Source organism: Pseudophryne corroboree, chromosome 9 (genome assembly GCF_028390025.1).
Source record: "Pseudophryne corroboree isolate aPseCor3 chromosome 9, aPseCor3.hap2, whole genome shotgun sequence".
Classification (NCBI taxonomy): domain Eukaryota; kingdom Metazoa; phylum Chordata; class Amphibia; order Anura; family Myobatrachidae; genus Pseudophryne; species Pseudophryne corroboree.
Window position 1 is genome coordinate 407,778,724 of NC_086452.1, and position 15,916 is coordinate 407,794,639.

Sequence of the window (15,916 nt, forward strand, 5' to 3'; positions counted from 1 at the left end):
GGTTTGTTACTTCTCCCCTATTGTAGTGGTGAAATTTCCTTTAAATATTGGTTCGGTCCGATGCTACTATTGTATATATTTTTGTTTGCCATTGTGCCAATAATAAATATAGTTCTACAGTCAGTCCCAGACATCTGTCAAAAAGCAACAAATATATATCTTATTTCATATCGCAAGGTATCTCAAATAAATATACAATGTTTAAAGTGTTCTTGTTATGTATTAAGTTTGTTCTTTATATTGTGTACATGGTTTTATGCCTCTGTATTCATTAAATTACTATGTTAAAATTATTATTTTTTATTTTGTTTACGCTTTCTCAAGTGGTCTTAAATTCAATTTTAATCTTCCACCAAATATTTTTAAAATTTTTTTTCAGACTTGCTGCCAATGATCCAGAACCAAATTTGATTTTGTTGTAAATATTGTGTTCATTTTGTACATTGTGCTATCTAAATATTTATAAATAAAAATGAATTTGTGGCCCATTGTGTACCGAAGACAAATTAAGCCACTTGCAGAAATGAACAATATACTTCCAACTGCCATTTGTGCAGTTTTCTACCAGGAAACCTTATTTCAATTTCTGTTAATTTCCCAGAGGGTTTCTAGAGCAATTATTACATCTCTGCCCAATATTTGCGGGAATAATTGTAGTTTTCTGTTAATCAGTTTTCCTAGCCAATTTTCTAAAAAAAAAAACTTATTCCTGCGATATTCCCAACACTGTACAATATTGTATTTTTGTCTGATATTGGTTGGAATCAGTGGGGAGAATAATGTAAAATAGAAGAAAGCTACATGTATTCCATTCTTTATGTAGTGGAAGGGACAATGAGTTAATGACTTAAGGGGGCACTTTCCAACTACACAATGTAGAGGCAGCCATTTTGATGCAGATCCAATATTTAGGAAATTAAAGTGGGTCAATGAGTTTAATAGTTATTAAAGAACAGAATTAAACGGTTTGATTTTTTTTTTTTTTTTTTTGTTATACCTAAATGGGTCAGCTGATATGGAAGTCATCCGGCACATGTTGTCTCTCGGTTTCTGGCATACTTGGGAATTGTTGTTTTCTATTAAGATAAGATTTTACAGAGTGGTCAATCCTCTTTAAGTAAGGTACAGAATGCAGATATGCGCACCCTGGGGTATTGCAGGATAATAGTATATTCTGTACAAAACGTTCAATATTCAAATCCTTCCTTTAAAGTTGAACGGAGTTCCTCCTTTTTCCCTCAAAAAAACAGAAGTAAGGGAATATATAGTGAAGTACAGTTTTTATTCGAAGTGTGAATAACATGAACGAGTTGGAACGCACGCCGAATCTCGGAGTTATAGCCGGTTTTTTACATTATAAATCACCCAAACTGAATGTTTCACCACATAAGGGGCTAACTAAGATCCTAAAGAACTCACCCGGATAATTAGTTCATAATAATTTTGAGAGAGAATGTTAATCTATGGAAGGTCCAGTCTGAGCCAATCACATCACTTTGCTGGGTATAAATTCTCCCAGTTTCCATTCCACCACACACCTTGAGAAAAGCTCCTAGAGAGCTGAAACGCGTTGGTGCTGTGGGACAGACTGCGATTGTTCCAGTAAGAGGGGGAATACCCAGGAATACCACGGCCAGAGGAGAAGCAGTACTGAGATCCCGGGAGGTATCTGTTTAAAACACCTCATAAGTGCTATAGGGTAACCTTTGTTGGGGACCCCACACATTCTGGTACGCATACTTGCCCCACTAAAAATTGGTGGAATTAATATTTTTATTTGTTCATGTTATTCACACTTCGAATAAAAACTGTACTTCACTATATATTCCCTTACTTCTGTTTTTTTGAGGGAAAAAGGAGGAACTCCGTTCAACTTTAAAGGAAGGATTTGAATATTTGAATATTGAACGTTTTGTACAGAATATACTATTATCCTGCAATACCCCAGGGTGCGCATATCTGCATTCTGTACCTTGTTTAAAAGCTTCCTCGGAAGTGGGGGTGACCACTTCAGCAGAGTCTGCAGCACTGCTGTGTTGGAGCGCTGGTTTGGAAAAAGTTTTTCTAATACGAATCCTCTTTAAGTGTTCAATAGAATTGGATGTATTCTATGGGGGAAATTCAGTTTTTCCTGGCTGCCACTAGATTGCGCCCAACGGAGCAATTCAATTGTTGCTCTGTTCGGGCATTCATCAGCAGTGGGAACACATTCCAGCTTGCAGCCTCCAGAGGTGTGAGCTGAAATGTGCAAAAACTCAGCGGTTGACAAACTCTATTTGAGCGCCCTAACCAGGTCTTTAGATAGGTTTATCTGCTTTGCATGGCTAAGCCTGGTATTAATGGATGCACACACGTGCCATGTGCGCCAAAGGGGGGAACAATTTAATAGCTCCAGTGGGCATCCACAAAACAATTGAATTCCCTCCCATGGGCTTGAGATTGGCTTTCATTAGACACCTAATGCTGCTTAAGTGCTGTGACATGGGTGCTTTTTCTGAATATTGCTTTTTATTCGCATCATAGCCACGTACAGCCACCTACAGTGTGCTAGGTACTTAGGAATAATATAATATAAAGTTTATAATATAAAGTTGCTGATTTAAGCATAATGCATGGCGTGAGGCATAGCTCGGCACTCATATCTGTTCTCTGTGTTTTGCCTTATTACACAGAAGCTACGTGGATTGCCATAGTCAGTGTACAGGAAAAGGTGCGTTGTTTTTTTGTCTCATTAATGATGCAAATAAGACGTGAATTTTATGTAAGAAAAAATTAAACTGGTGGAGTGCGTGGCTACATCGCAGAGTCCATGAGGCTATTTGGTGCGATTTGAGGGTAGTTGTATGTGGACACATCTGTCCAATAATCTGTGGAAAGTGTTAATGTCTGAAACTTGAAGGCATTTCATATTCTCTTAAGGGGTTCGCTGTGCAAAAGTTGCAGTAGTTTAGTGGGAAGATAGAATGTGAATCACCCTATTTCCTATGGAGAGCTGCAGACATACAGGCCTACCCTTTAGATCTCCCCTCCAGGAGGTCCTGGAGATGAGGCCCAAGTGTCTAGTGCTGGAGGCCGTGACGCGTTTCACCTCATCCAGCCCCCACCCACTCATTTCATAAGAAAATCTCTCTTCAAGAGGTTTGCGTCTCCTGGAAGGTCATGAAGAGTTGATGGGTATATGGCGGGTGTAGAGCTGTGGTGGGGCTTTGGTTTTTTGTGGCTTCCAGAAAAGTGTACGGGAAAGAAGTTTTATTATAGAGGACTAGAATTTAAAACTGTAGTGGTTAGAAACCGCATGTGTCGCGTTCTGATTCACCATTTATCTTATGTGAAAATGTTGGTTTCTAGATAGAGCGTAGCTTGTATTTTTTCACACTGTATATATACAAGTAAGGACAATGCAGAATCCTGTGGATTTCTGCCCGTAATGAGGCGTTCTCCTGCAGGATCAGCTCACTGAGGGTGTGTTGGTGATAATGCATATGAGTAAGCACTCCTGTTCTCTGCTGCTAAATGACTGCGTTTTGGAGATAAATTTTCTCAATCGTTACAGCGCTTTGTCTGTCTTTCTGATGCAGAAGGATACCTGTTGTAGATTATTTAGAGTGTAGAAGTCATGCCATATAGACCTCTGTGTGCTAGGTCCTATGCAAATCTAATTCAATTGTTTTCTCTCTCTCCCTTTGAAAATGACAGGTGGTGATCAATTGTTAATGCCACTGGGTGCAAGTGCCCATTACTTATCGCGCATGTCGAGTCCAAATACACTGGGGTTAGACGCCCTTAGAAGGATGCAAGCCGGAATAATTGGCCCCTGTGGAATTTGCGCCCAGTGGCACAAACTGTTCAATAGCTTCTTGTTACTTTAGAGCTGCAGCAGCAGGTAACAATTGAATTCCCCCAAAATGTGTGGTGGTGGTTTTTTTTTTTGTTGTTTTTTTTTTTTGCATATATAAAACAACTTGCAGCATTGTTGCATACACTGGCCACTGGGGTATGTGTCATTGGTACCTCTGTGTGGCTGAGACTGAATCTGTGTAATCTGTGAGTTCCGACGTGAGCAGCTGTGGCTTCTCCTCGCACCGGTTCTGTTGTGCTTCACTTGCGACTTTTGTACTTGTGTGAAACCATTACCTGTAAGTTTAAAGTCGCCGCCCAGTGTCTCTAACTGTGAGCAGGTTTGTGTTGCATCTGCAATGTGACTTAAGGGCCCCATACACTAGAACCATTATGCCCCATTTCAGCCCAATTCGGGCATTCGGCCTGATATATTGGGTGAAATCGGGCATTTTGGCTGTGTATCCAATCTGATGCGCGGCCCCGTGAGCATCGGATTGGATCTTCCAGATTGAATGTGCTGCACATTCAACCTGGTCCGACCCCGCAGGCGTGGCTGGGATCACCCAGGATCGCCCAAGATACATCGTATGCAAAAGGACAGCATACGATGCATCTTGGGCGATCCTGCCTGCCGGGGTGATCGCCAGCGAATGCCTGCGACATGTCAGACGGACATGTCGCAGTAGCGTATGGGGCCCTTTAGATGCAAAGGTTTATGAGAAATATGGTACACTACTCCTGCATCTTGTACAGTATGGTGTAAAGGGTTCCGGTATGAATGGTCGACCATGTTATGGTCGACTGTCATTAGGTCGACCACTATTGGTCGACATTGGCATGGTCGACATGGACAAATGGTTGACACATGAAAATTGTCGACACATGAAAGTTCGACACATGAAAAAGTCGACGAGTTTTTTTTTTTTAGGTTTTTTTTGGTGTAATTTTTTACGTAAAGTGACGGGGAACCCCAATTAGTGCACCGCGTCCCCTCGCATGGCTCGCTTCGCTCGCCATGCTTCGGGCAAGGTACCGTTCCCAATCGTAGTCCACTTGGATCGTGAAGTATGGAAAGTTCCACAAAAGAGAAAACGGTGAAAAACTCATGTCGACCTTTTCACGTGTCGACCATTTTCATGTGTCGACCATGTGTACATGTCGACCATGTCAATGTCGACCAATAGTGGTCAACCTAATGACTGTCGACCATAACATGGTCGACCATCCAAACGGATACCGTTCTAATGATGCCCAGGGTATGAGGACACATCTGTAGGACAACGTAATAATTGTGTTTGGTGATCCAGGTTTTAAATTATTCTACTTTCAGACCTAAAACCCCAACTTCACGTCTTGGACCCAGGACAGTGAGCATGGGCTGAAGCCTGGGCTTTCTGACAGAGTTCCCATTCACACATGGGTTATTCCTGGGTCATCACCCTTCACACACCGGACCAATGTCTTCCCGGTTACAGTGGCCGTTTTGGAGTTTGAGGTCATCTCCAAGTGCTGCTGTCCCCCTGCCAAACAGCCAATTTTAGGCATGACTCTGGTCATGCCTTTCAGACAGGTGCTGTGGCACTGCTCCGCCTTGCTAGTCCGAGGAATAACCCTCATCGATTGGAGGGTAACAGAACCTGGTATTGTCAACCTTGGGTGACCCTTTCAGTCATAAGTAGGACCTGGGGGGCAATGCGCATTCACGGTAAAAAACCCAGGTTTTTTGCTCATGTCTGAAAGGGGTAATAGAGGTTTCCATTGTTGATTTTGTTAAAACTGAGAAAATTCTCTGTAAAACTTTATTCTTTTTCTTTTCATTCCTTTTTTTTCTTTTCCCTTTCAGTGAATATTCTCCAGGTCATCTGTTCCATTTGCAGTTATCAGAATCCGGTAAATAACGGTTTGTGTCGCCTTCTCGTCAGCAGAAAGTGGCTGTCCTGATGCACTCTGCTTCATGTCATTGAGTAATGATAACACTAAGAGAATTTAATTTAAGAGAAGTACAAGAAAAATCCACAGAAAAGGCAGGAAATGGGAAAGACAATGGTAATGCACCCGCGGCGGCCCCTTAGCCGGCCGGCTCGTGCGTGATAAATCCTGTTGTTATTTAGCTGGCCGTCCTACCATGAACACTACACACTGCGATGTGCATAATACAATCATTTAGCATTTTGTTTTTTTTTCTGCTTCACTAGATCTATTCATGAGATTAAATTATGAATTAAACTCTGGAGGCTGTGTGTACGAAATCGGATCAATATGATTTGGCTCACTAGCGACTAATTTAATACAGTGCTGCTTAAAGATTTGCAGATTTGCCGAACTGTAACATAGGGTTTTTTTTCCCCGTGACTTTGGGAAATTTGCGGTGGGGGCAGTGTGCGGCATACAGACCACAAATTATCATATACCATTCATAATTCCTTTAGGCTGCATCATTTGGGCGAGATTGCTGTGTAGTATGTGCCGGACTTGCCAGAGAGACATAAATAAAGTTAATAGACTGAATATTTGTCCATCTGTCAGAGACTTGGAGGTCTCTGTTCATGCGAAGGCTCTGCATCCCAACTGTGCATCACGGCTTCTAATTGAAGAGTCTCAAGACAGCAGCGTGTGCACATGTTCACGGCTGCTCGTTAGCAGGGACGTGTCTATCTCTGTATAGTACGTACAGTTCTTCCAGACCAGGGAAATAGATGGAGCTTTGTTGGTTTTTCTTAACACATTTTAGTGAACACCTGTTTAGAACATGCCTACAGATGTCCTCATACACTATTGCAGGAGTCACGCCACACAGACCCTCTGTGTGCACCAGGTCCCGCGTGGACATCTTTTTTTGCGCCTTTCACCTGAAAATATGGTGGTCATTCCGAGTTGTTCGCTCGTTGCCGTTTTTCGCAATGCAGCGATTAGGTGGAAAATGTGCATGTGCATGCGCATGGTACGCAGCGCGCATGCGCTTAGTAATTTAACACAAAACTTTGGAGATTTACACAAGCTTGAGCGACATTTTTTCAACGCTCGAGTGATCGTAGTGTGATTGACAGGAAGTGGGTGTTTCTGGGCAACAACTTGGCGTTTTCAGGGAGTGTGCTAAAAAACGCAGGAGTGGCTGGAGAAACGGGGGGAGTAGCTGGCCGAACGCAGGGCGTGTTTGTGACGTCAAACCAGGAACTATACAGACCAAGGTGATCGCAATCTAGGAGTAGGTCTGGAGCTACTCAGAAACTGCAAGGAATTATTTAGTAGCAATTCTGCTAACCTTTCTTTCGCTATTCTGCTAAGCTAAGATACACTCCCAGAGGGCGGCGGCCTAGCGTTTGCAATGCTGCTAAAAGCAGCTAGCGAGCGACCAACTCGGAATGAGGGCTTATGTCTTAGATGCAATGCAATGGGACTAGGATGTACCAGGAGACTCGGCTGATTCATTTTATATGCAGCACTTGTATATCTTGGTGCAACGGAGCCTAAATCTGTATACAAAATCCTATGACGCCATGGCTTTTTACCACGCCAGGTTCTATTCTTCGTATACAGACTCAGTCACACACAGAAGTGTCACATATCAAATTAACCACCGCAGTCTCTTGGTGCACCCTAGTCATATCACGTTACGAATAAGGGTGGAACACACTTGTATGACCAGCAGTCGGGCCAATGGTCGGAGCATTTCTCCTGCGTCCTGCACGATGCCAGATTACTGGTACAACTAGTCCATGTAATGAATGCTGAAACGAATCTCGTCGAGCCGCATACAATATCTTTAAAGTTGGCCGTGCAGCAGGACCGACCTGAAGATGTCGTGTGTGACCCACGGAAGAGCGCAATAGTGCGTACACACTGTACAATGTAGGTTTTTCATGCCGATATAGCAAATCGTGCCAACATCGTACTAGTGTGTACTCACACTAATACTCATTTTCGGGTGAAACAGACACCCAGCGCTGGTAGTCTCATGGAACCTGGAGGCTCACTCTCGCCAGGTGTCTTCTGTGACTCCACTTCAAAGAACAGTGTCCTGCTAAGGAAGGTTCCTGTCTGCGGGATTACAGGTTATTGGTTTTCATTTATCATCAGTAAGTGTTTTCTGACACTTGCTGGTACCACTTGGCTGCTACACACTCACCAGTGTTGTGCCCTGGAGAACAGTCCCTTTGTCGGCACCAATCCTTAACTTTTGGGTGGTGTGTAATTGTTGAAGCTCCTAATTCTTGGGTCTTCCTGTAGGATCCTCCTGAATGTGTTTTTTTTTTTTTTTTTTTGCTAGGCCTGTTGGGTAGTGGTAAAAACTGCTGACTTTTGGGGGCTTCAGCAGAAGGCAACTATCCAAGTGTTGGGTAACTAGAAGCTCCAGAATGCTCTCCAGGGTATTCTGGGACACATGGAGGGCCACAGCCAGGCTTGATTGAAAGCTGGCAGTAGTGGTCGCCCGATAGGGCAATTTAATTATTGCTCCATTCGGACAAGAGTGCCGAAGTGGGACACACCTCTGCTTGCAGTCTCCTGAGGTGAGGAGCAGAAATGTGTGAGAACTCAGTGGTCTGGCCATCCTAACCAAGACTTTAGACAGGTTTGGTTGCGATACATGGCTAACCGCAGTCTATGTGAGGGCAACAAGCGCCATAAAACAATTGCATTCCTCACCCTAAAATATGCCATGGACATCATGCATCGGAAAGACATCATATACATTCTATATCCATATACCTATGGCTCTGTACTGCTGGAAATGACAGTAAACATATTAGTGCATGATATTTATAATTTATATTATCTTCATGAGACGCTTGGTGTGGCAGCAATAGTTGTAATTTCCCTAATGAGAAGGGAAGGGGTGAGGGCTCCCACGCTCGCTGCTGCGTGTTTGTTGGGTTACCTAGGAGGATCTGTAAATAATTAGTGTTGGAAGGAAGCCTAGGGTGGTAGGGTAGTGTGCCGATCTTACAGTAACAATGTGATATAGGGGGGTGATCTGCAATTTCATAGTAAGGCCCAGATTTATCAAGCCTTGGAGAGTGATAAATTGCATGGAGATAAACTACCAGCCAATTCGCTCCGAACTGTCATTTTTCAAACCCTGGGGCAGATGTATTCAGCCTGGAGAAGTGATAAAGCAGTGATAATTGGAAGGTGATGATAACGCACCAGCCCAACATTATGTGTTTGAAAAATGACAGTTAGGAGCTGGTTGGCCGGTGCGTTATCACCTTCCACTTATCACTGCTTTATCACTTCTCCAGGCTTAATACATCGGCCCCACAGCTGTAACATGACAGTTCGGAGCTGATTGGTTGGTACTTTATCACTGTGCAATTTATCATTCTCCAACCCTTGATAAATCTGGGCCTAAATCTGCAGCCTGGTGCGTGTAGATCTATAGTGTTGCTCTTGATTGAGACTTCAGGTTTTGTCATAACTGTGATGTAATTATCAGTGATTGTATCAAGTAGCTCAGCTCGGTCTCCAGACTCCAGCCATTCACATTCAGCTCTGCTGCGCAATTAGATTTCCTCCATGCTATGCTCAAGCGAAAATGTCCTGAGGCTCCAAAATCCGACTTTTTATCTTCATTGCTCCACCTCTTAAGCCCTTAACTGTGAAAGGTCTCTGCGCTCAGACGTCACGCTCACTTTTGTCTAACCATTTACAACATACTAATTCAGGGGTTTTGTATGGGCTGGACTGAGGCACTAAACACACTCTGCAGGTTTTATTGGCACACTATTCTTAAGATTCTGAATGCATTATTGATAGAAGGATTTCTCCTCTAACTGAAACCTACAGCTTAAAGGGAATGCCAGTTTTATATTGTTCTGTTTTCAAATTTTCTCCTATGCCCATAGTAGACCATATTCTGCTCGGTCATTTAGAATCCTGTGGCACTCTGCTTATGAAACTACAAATCCCAGCATGCATTGCCACAGTTTTCCTGCTAGGCCATTCTAATACTGGAGCAGGGGATTCTGGGATGTGCAGTGCCACACCAGCTTTTCATGCATTTCAGTGGAAACAAATGCCTTCACAATAATTTGTGGTGTTGGGATCGCCACTCTTTTCACTATTTTAGCCTACAAAGTCCTTCTGCTGCTATTCCCCTCCTCACATCATGGCACTGCCCATTCCCACATGTAGCCCTGTTCTCAGTAATCTATCACTCATCTCCTGATATACTCTGTACTGCTGGGGACCAGGCTCTTCCTGTCGTGTAAAACATTTTTTTTTTCCTTCTACATGCTCACCTCCTTCCACTGCCCACATCACATGCAGAGCTGTCCTCCGAAACATAATCGCACAAGTGGAGCGGTCGTGTCCTCATGAAAAACAGTTTTTAATGTGAATTATTTTTGAATGTGTGTTGTAAGGCCCAAAGCAGTGACTTGCCTAGAGCTCTTGGGATTCTTAAGCAGGCACACTCCTCTCCTGAAAAACATTCTTTGCTGCTGTGAATATAAAGTGTTCTAATTGGTTGCAGGCTGTTCTGTCTCCATCCACCTCATAAATTGGTGTAACATGGGATGAGATAATAAAGTATTCTGATTTTAGTCAGTCTCACATTTAAACACAATACAGGAAATGTGCCAAAACCTTACCAAAATGTGGACTTGTTTTCAGGGTTTTCCAGTAAAGCCTATACAGAAAATATAGCCAGCACTGATCTATATTATGAAACAAGTGCTTATGTTGGGCCATTTTAATAGTTCATTACTGTGGTGCTGCTCCTGTAGGATTCTGATCGCACGCTGTATTGATATGCCGCATTAGTGTCTGCCGCTGTTTGTAAACTCAAGACAGCGGGTAGAGCCAGGTAGGCAGCAGAAACGGCATCTCTGTCCCTGGCGTACCAATGTAATTGCATTGTCCCTTTAGTTTCAATGGGAAATCCTGTAATAACAATAAAAGTGTTTTTCTCCCAGTAGAGCGCATCCAATGCAGTAAAGACCTATATCGGGCTGCTCCTACATTCTGGTACTATTAGATCCATGTCAAATGACTTCTAATATCCTTTTTTTACCCTTCAAAAAGTCTTCTGCAGCAATAAGTGTTTTTTTTTTTTTATTCAGTGGTTATATAATGAAATCAAATGCTTAATATACGACATATCTATTTGTTACTGTATTAAATATTTTAATCTTCTGAAAAGTACCATAGTCGCAAAACAATTAACCCTATTATGCAGCATCTTATGTTCGTTTAAAAAAAAAATCTATTAGCCACTTAATTTTCAGTTCTGTAAATTAATTTAATAGCCTTCAATTGCTGAATGTTGGGATTGAATTAACATGCTGTTATTTAATTAACTTTTAGTTGCCATTCACAGGGTGTTTTTATGAAATGTATTCAGGTTGATGTAATATATGCCGGAGCACAGTTTCAGGGAAACTCTTCAATTGCCCATTGTGACTGTGATCAGCGTACTCTGTGGTGAAATAATTCCTGTGACCCATAAATCGTGACCTCTCCTGCAATTGTTTAGGAAAGAGGCATTTACAGGTCTACTAATAGGGATGATTTAATTGCTAAGCGACCTGTTTTCTTGATATTAAGATATTGGTACAAGAAAGAGTATGTTTATGTTTTTTTACAGTCTTTTCTGGGTACTGGGTTAGTGAAGAAGGGGAATCATCAAGTCAATGGAGGCAGCCATATTGGAGGCGGAGCCCATAATAATGAGAATGCAAATCTATATTCACTCGTATCAACGGCTTCATAATATAGGGAGGGTGTATCAAACCTCTGCAAGTAACAACCCTGTAACTTCTAGCTATTATTTATCTACTGTAGTCTATAAAATGACACACTGATCAGTTGCTATTGGCTACTTCTCCACTGTATCTGTCTCTCAAAGGTTTGAGGCCTCTTCCCCTTTAAACTGTTATAAATATTGGCCTCTGTTCGTAATTAGCTTTCAGTACATAAGTAAGTTTGCGAGCAGGGCCTTCCTACCTCTGACTGTTATTGCCCAGTTTTGTTAAATCATTGTTATTTCCAATTGTAAAGCGCAACGGAATTTGCTGCGCTATATAAGAAACTGTTAATAAATAAATAATATAGGAGGCACACATCTCAATATTTAGGGTCCGTGAACAAAGACCGGGGATAAGGCCACATGCGGCCACATGTCCGCATGCTGTGGGGTATGTTGCTAGGCTGTTTCTTATCCCTGTCCACTCACCTTCAATTTGGTATGACCGCTGGTGATTAACATAGTTGGCCATCCATAGTGGGGAGCATGGCAGGCCATGGGCCAATCGGGTTAAGTGGCAAGGCAGTACTAAACTATGTTTGTTCCCCCTACATCGGGTACAGAAAAATGCCTTGCTGATGGGCTGCCATTCCTGCAAAACCTTTGATCAACAGTGGCAAGCCATTAATGATGGTTGATTTTCGGTGGCCGTCCCTACCTCCAATCATCCATTCACTGCCGCACTCACTGTTGAATGGGACATGCTTCCCTAACGTCCTTCCCAATCAGGACGCTGCAATGAGACTGTGATACAGAACCCTCAAATCAGAACTGTCCTTCAGAACTAGAAGTCTTTTTAGTAATGTCACTTAATGAATTAATAGTCTGAATTCTTATGAATACTGGTAAAGCAGTTTACAACTTTTGGACTGTAAAATTTTTGTCTTATGACACGTTTTTCCAATTAGGACTGCGGGCTCTTTAAATCTCCATGAGGTTTGTTTTTTTGCTTTGTGACCAGACAGATCAGTAGGAACACATCTAGGTTATAGACCATAAGAGCTTGTTGTACTTGCATATAAATAAAACCTCTTCTGAGGTACCATTTGGTTTCACTGCTCCTCCAGTGCTAATGCAGTATGCTTTGTGTTGTATAGATTTTCATCTTGTCAGTGGAAGTGTCCTTCAGAAGGCTTCTGCCTCATTCTATTGAACCTCCTGATCTCCCCCGAAGTACCTTTTACATTCATTATTTCTAGTTTGTGATTTAGAACTGTATGTCAGGAATTTTTCCCATTTTACATCTCCATCAAGAGGTGTGTTATTTTTACTTCCAAGGACTGATGCTTGATACTGTTAATGTTGATCTGTCATCTGGAGAATGTGGAGGTGTAGTGTGGTCTTTGTGCTTCTGAATTTAAATCCACTTCTTCTTGCAGAAAGAATTCAATATACTCTGCTTACATAACTTCCTGTAGTGCGATTTCATGATAAATAATAGAACTTTCACCTAAGGGTAGGTGATGGCGCACCAACCAGTATCCACACTTTGTTGGCCATACATGTTGGGTGACTTCCCAGCAGTCTGTGTTCTTAACAAATGTGAAATGCAATTCGTTTTGTCCTTATGTCTACAGTCTCTGTTCTGCTTCTAGGAATTACAGGCAAACGTGTCAAAATGGGATACATTTATATTTCCTCCTTTATTAAAGAAATCTGAGATTTACGTCGAGCAGATCGCATTATACAACTGTTCTTAACAAGTAACGAAAAGCAATAGCTTCAATTGTAGTTAGTCCATAATGCTATAGTTGCCAGAGGTTATAACTTACTGTTGGCTGTTGCTAGTGATGCACAGCATGTGAGTGGGATGGGAAGTGCTACCTGCTGAAGAGTTTCTGCTCCTGGGTGGTGGTGGTGGTAGTTGTTGTTTCTTGGGGGGGGGGGGGGGGCACCATTCTGGTCCCTGGCAATAGTAGAAGGATCTTCTTTTTGGCTATCGAGAGAGCTAGTTGTGCTGCCGACAGCTAAGACGTGTCAAAGTCTTGCGAGCACCATATGTAACATGGGGATGCATTGAATTTAGGGGCTGTTAATCATTTAGTAAATGGCATATACAGTAGCAGTGGTTCCCAAACTCAGTCCCCAAGGCACCTTAACAAGTCAGGTTTTAAGGATATTCATGCTTAAGCAAAGCTTGTCCCTCACCACGCTATTGAACCTATGGCTGACATAAACGCATTTTATTTAATTTAAGATTTGTTTCTAAATTTCTCGATAAACTTTTGGCCTAGGGGTGACATGAAAAAAACAAACAAAACCTGATACTCTAGGGCGCCATGATTCAAAAAAGTTTGGGCACCAGTGCTCGAAGTTTTGTACAGTGCTGGAATCGCAGCCTTCCTCTTGGTATAAAGTCTCACCACTTCCTATAGCCCAGTGTTGCTTTGTCTGCGTTAATCCCCAGTTTGTTCTGCTCCCTGAGAACACAAGGTCTCCTACTTGTGTTGTCATTGTGTACTTAGCTTTAAAAGATCCTTACTCCTGGCGGTATATTCACTTTGTGTTGGCAAACAATACGGCGTTTGCAGCAATTCCATGTTTTGGCTATCTTCCGGCTATGTAGTAATTTAAGAGCATAGCATCAATGAATCTGCCAACAGATTAGGTCATAATATAACAATGGAATAATGTTTAGATTCCAGATCTGCTCATGACTCGCTCAGATTGGGGGGGTTCTCCTCATTAGGGTTGCTTTTTCTTTGCATTCGATGCCTTTTGATGCTGGTCCTGTAACTGTTTATGCACGGCTCATGGAGCGGAGACTATAGACTGTTCTAACCACTCTTTTCTGTTACAACAGGTGTGTACGGACCTGAGAATTGGGTCATCACCAGCACGGATTGTGGAGGTGTTCACCAGTCTCCGATAGACATCGTCGATTATACTGCCAACATTAAAGAGGAGTACCTGGAGCTCAAACTCATAGGATTTGACAATGAGTCTTCTAACAAAACGTGGATGAAAAACACAGGCAAAACAGGTGACACCTGCCCTTCCCTTATCCCCTCCCCTCCCCTTCCCTTCCTTCTAACCCACTGAACTTATTCTGTTTGAGATGTTGCTTATGAAACTGTTACTCTCTCCCGTGAACGGGTTGTGAAGACATTCACCTTTGAACACTGCTTTCCCATCAGCACTTTGACAAGGAAACACTAAAGGGGCATGCTATATAATAAAAGGCTAACACTGCTCCTCATCTCTATGGGGGGGGCTTAAAAAAATATTTAATATTTTTAAGTGACCCTTAGATAACTCTGTTCTGCAACTGCCTTAATGTAAATACTGGGGTTTCCTCAGATTGGTATGCGGTTAAGATTCCAGCTGTCGGAATCCCGGCACTCGACATACAGAGACCGGATTTCCACAATGCTGGTGGAATCCCGACAAGATGCAGACAGCAATATCTTGACACGGTCAGGAGACTGATGACGGAATCACGAAAACTAGCATGCCAGAGGGAAGTATAGTGGGCGTGTTAAGGTTAGGGCCGGGGGTTGAGTTTAGGTTTAGGTGCCACCCAGGGGGGTTATTGTTAGGCTGTGCAGGGAGGGGGAGGTTAGGGTTAGGCTGGGGGAAATGTACTGGCTCGTTTCAGTATAAATCACCATTGCACTTTAAAATGTATGAATAGATTCCTCTTGACTGTAGTTCTATTTTTTCGAATTCCATTGCGTAATGGTAAATTTACAAACACTTCCATATTTAGATAAATTCTTGTACATTTTCTCTGACATCCTAAGTGAATGCTGGGACTCCGTAAGGACCATGGGGAATAGCGGCTCCGCAGGAGACTGGGCACAACTAAAGAAAGCTTTAGGACTACCTGGTGTGCACTGGCTCCTCCCACTATGACCCTCCTCCAGACCTCAGTTAGAATCTTGTGCCCGGCTGAGCTGGATGCACACTAGGGGCTCTCCTGAGCTCCTAGAAAGAAAGTATATTTAGGTTTTTTATTTTACAGTGAGATCTGCTGGCAACAGACTCACTGCAGCGAGGGACTAAGGGGAGAAGAAGCGAACCTACCGAACAGGTGGTAGTTTGGGCTTCTTAGGCTACTGGACACCATTAGCTCCAGAGGGATCGACCGCAGGACCCGACCTTGGTGTTCGTTCCCGGAGCCGAGCCGCCGGCCCCCTTACAGAGCCAGAAGCAAGAAGTGTTCCGGACAATCGGCGGCAGAAGACTTCTGTCTTCAACAAGGTAGCGCACAGCACTGCAGCTGTGCGCCATTGCTCCTCATGCACACCTCACACTCCGGTCACTGATGGGTGCAGGGCGCTGGGGGGGGGCGCCCTGAGGGCAATATAAGACACCTTGGCTGGCAAATCA

At 42.9% G+C, this 15,916-nt stretch overlaps 1 protein-coding gene across 4 annotated transcripts in view; it reads left to right on the top strand.

The window, feature by feature from the left end:
• The window catches only part of PTPRG (protein tyrosine phosphatase receptor type G), a 733,410-nt gene that overhangs the window by 308,876 nt on the left and 408,618 nt on the right, over positions 1 to 15,916 (top strand). For all 4 annotated transcript variants that reach the window (XM_063940902.1, XM_063940899.1, XM_063940900.1 and 1 more), the window contains one exon: positions 14,388 to 14,567. In XM_063940902.1, the coding sequence (XP_063796972.1) occupies positions 14,388 to 14,567 (180 nt within the window). The remainder of the gene's footprint in view (positions 1 to 14,387; positions 14,568 to 15,916) is intronic.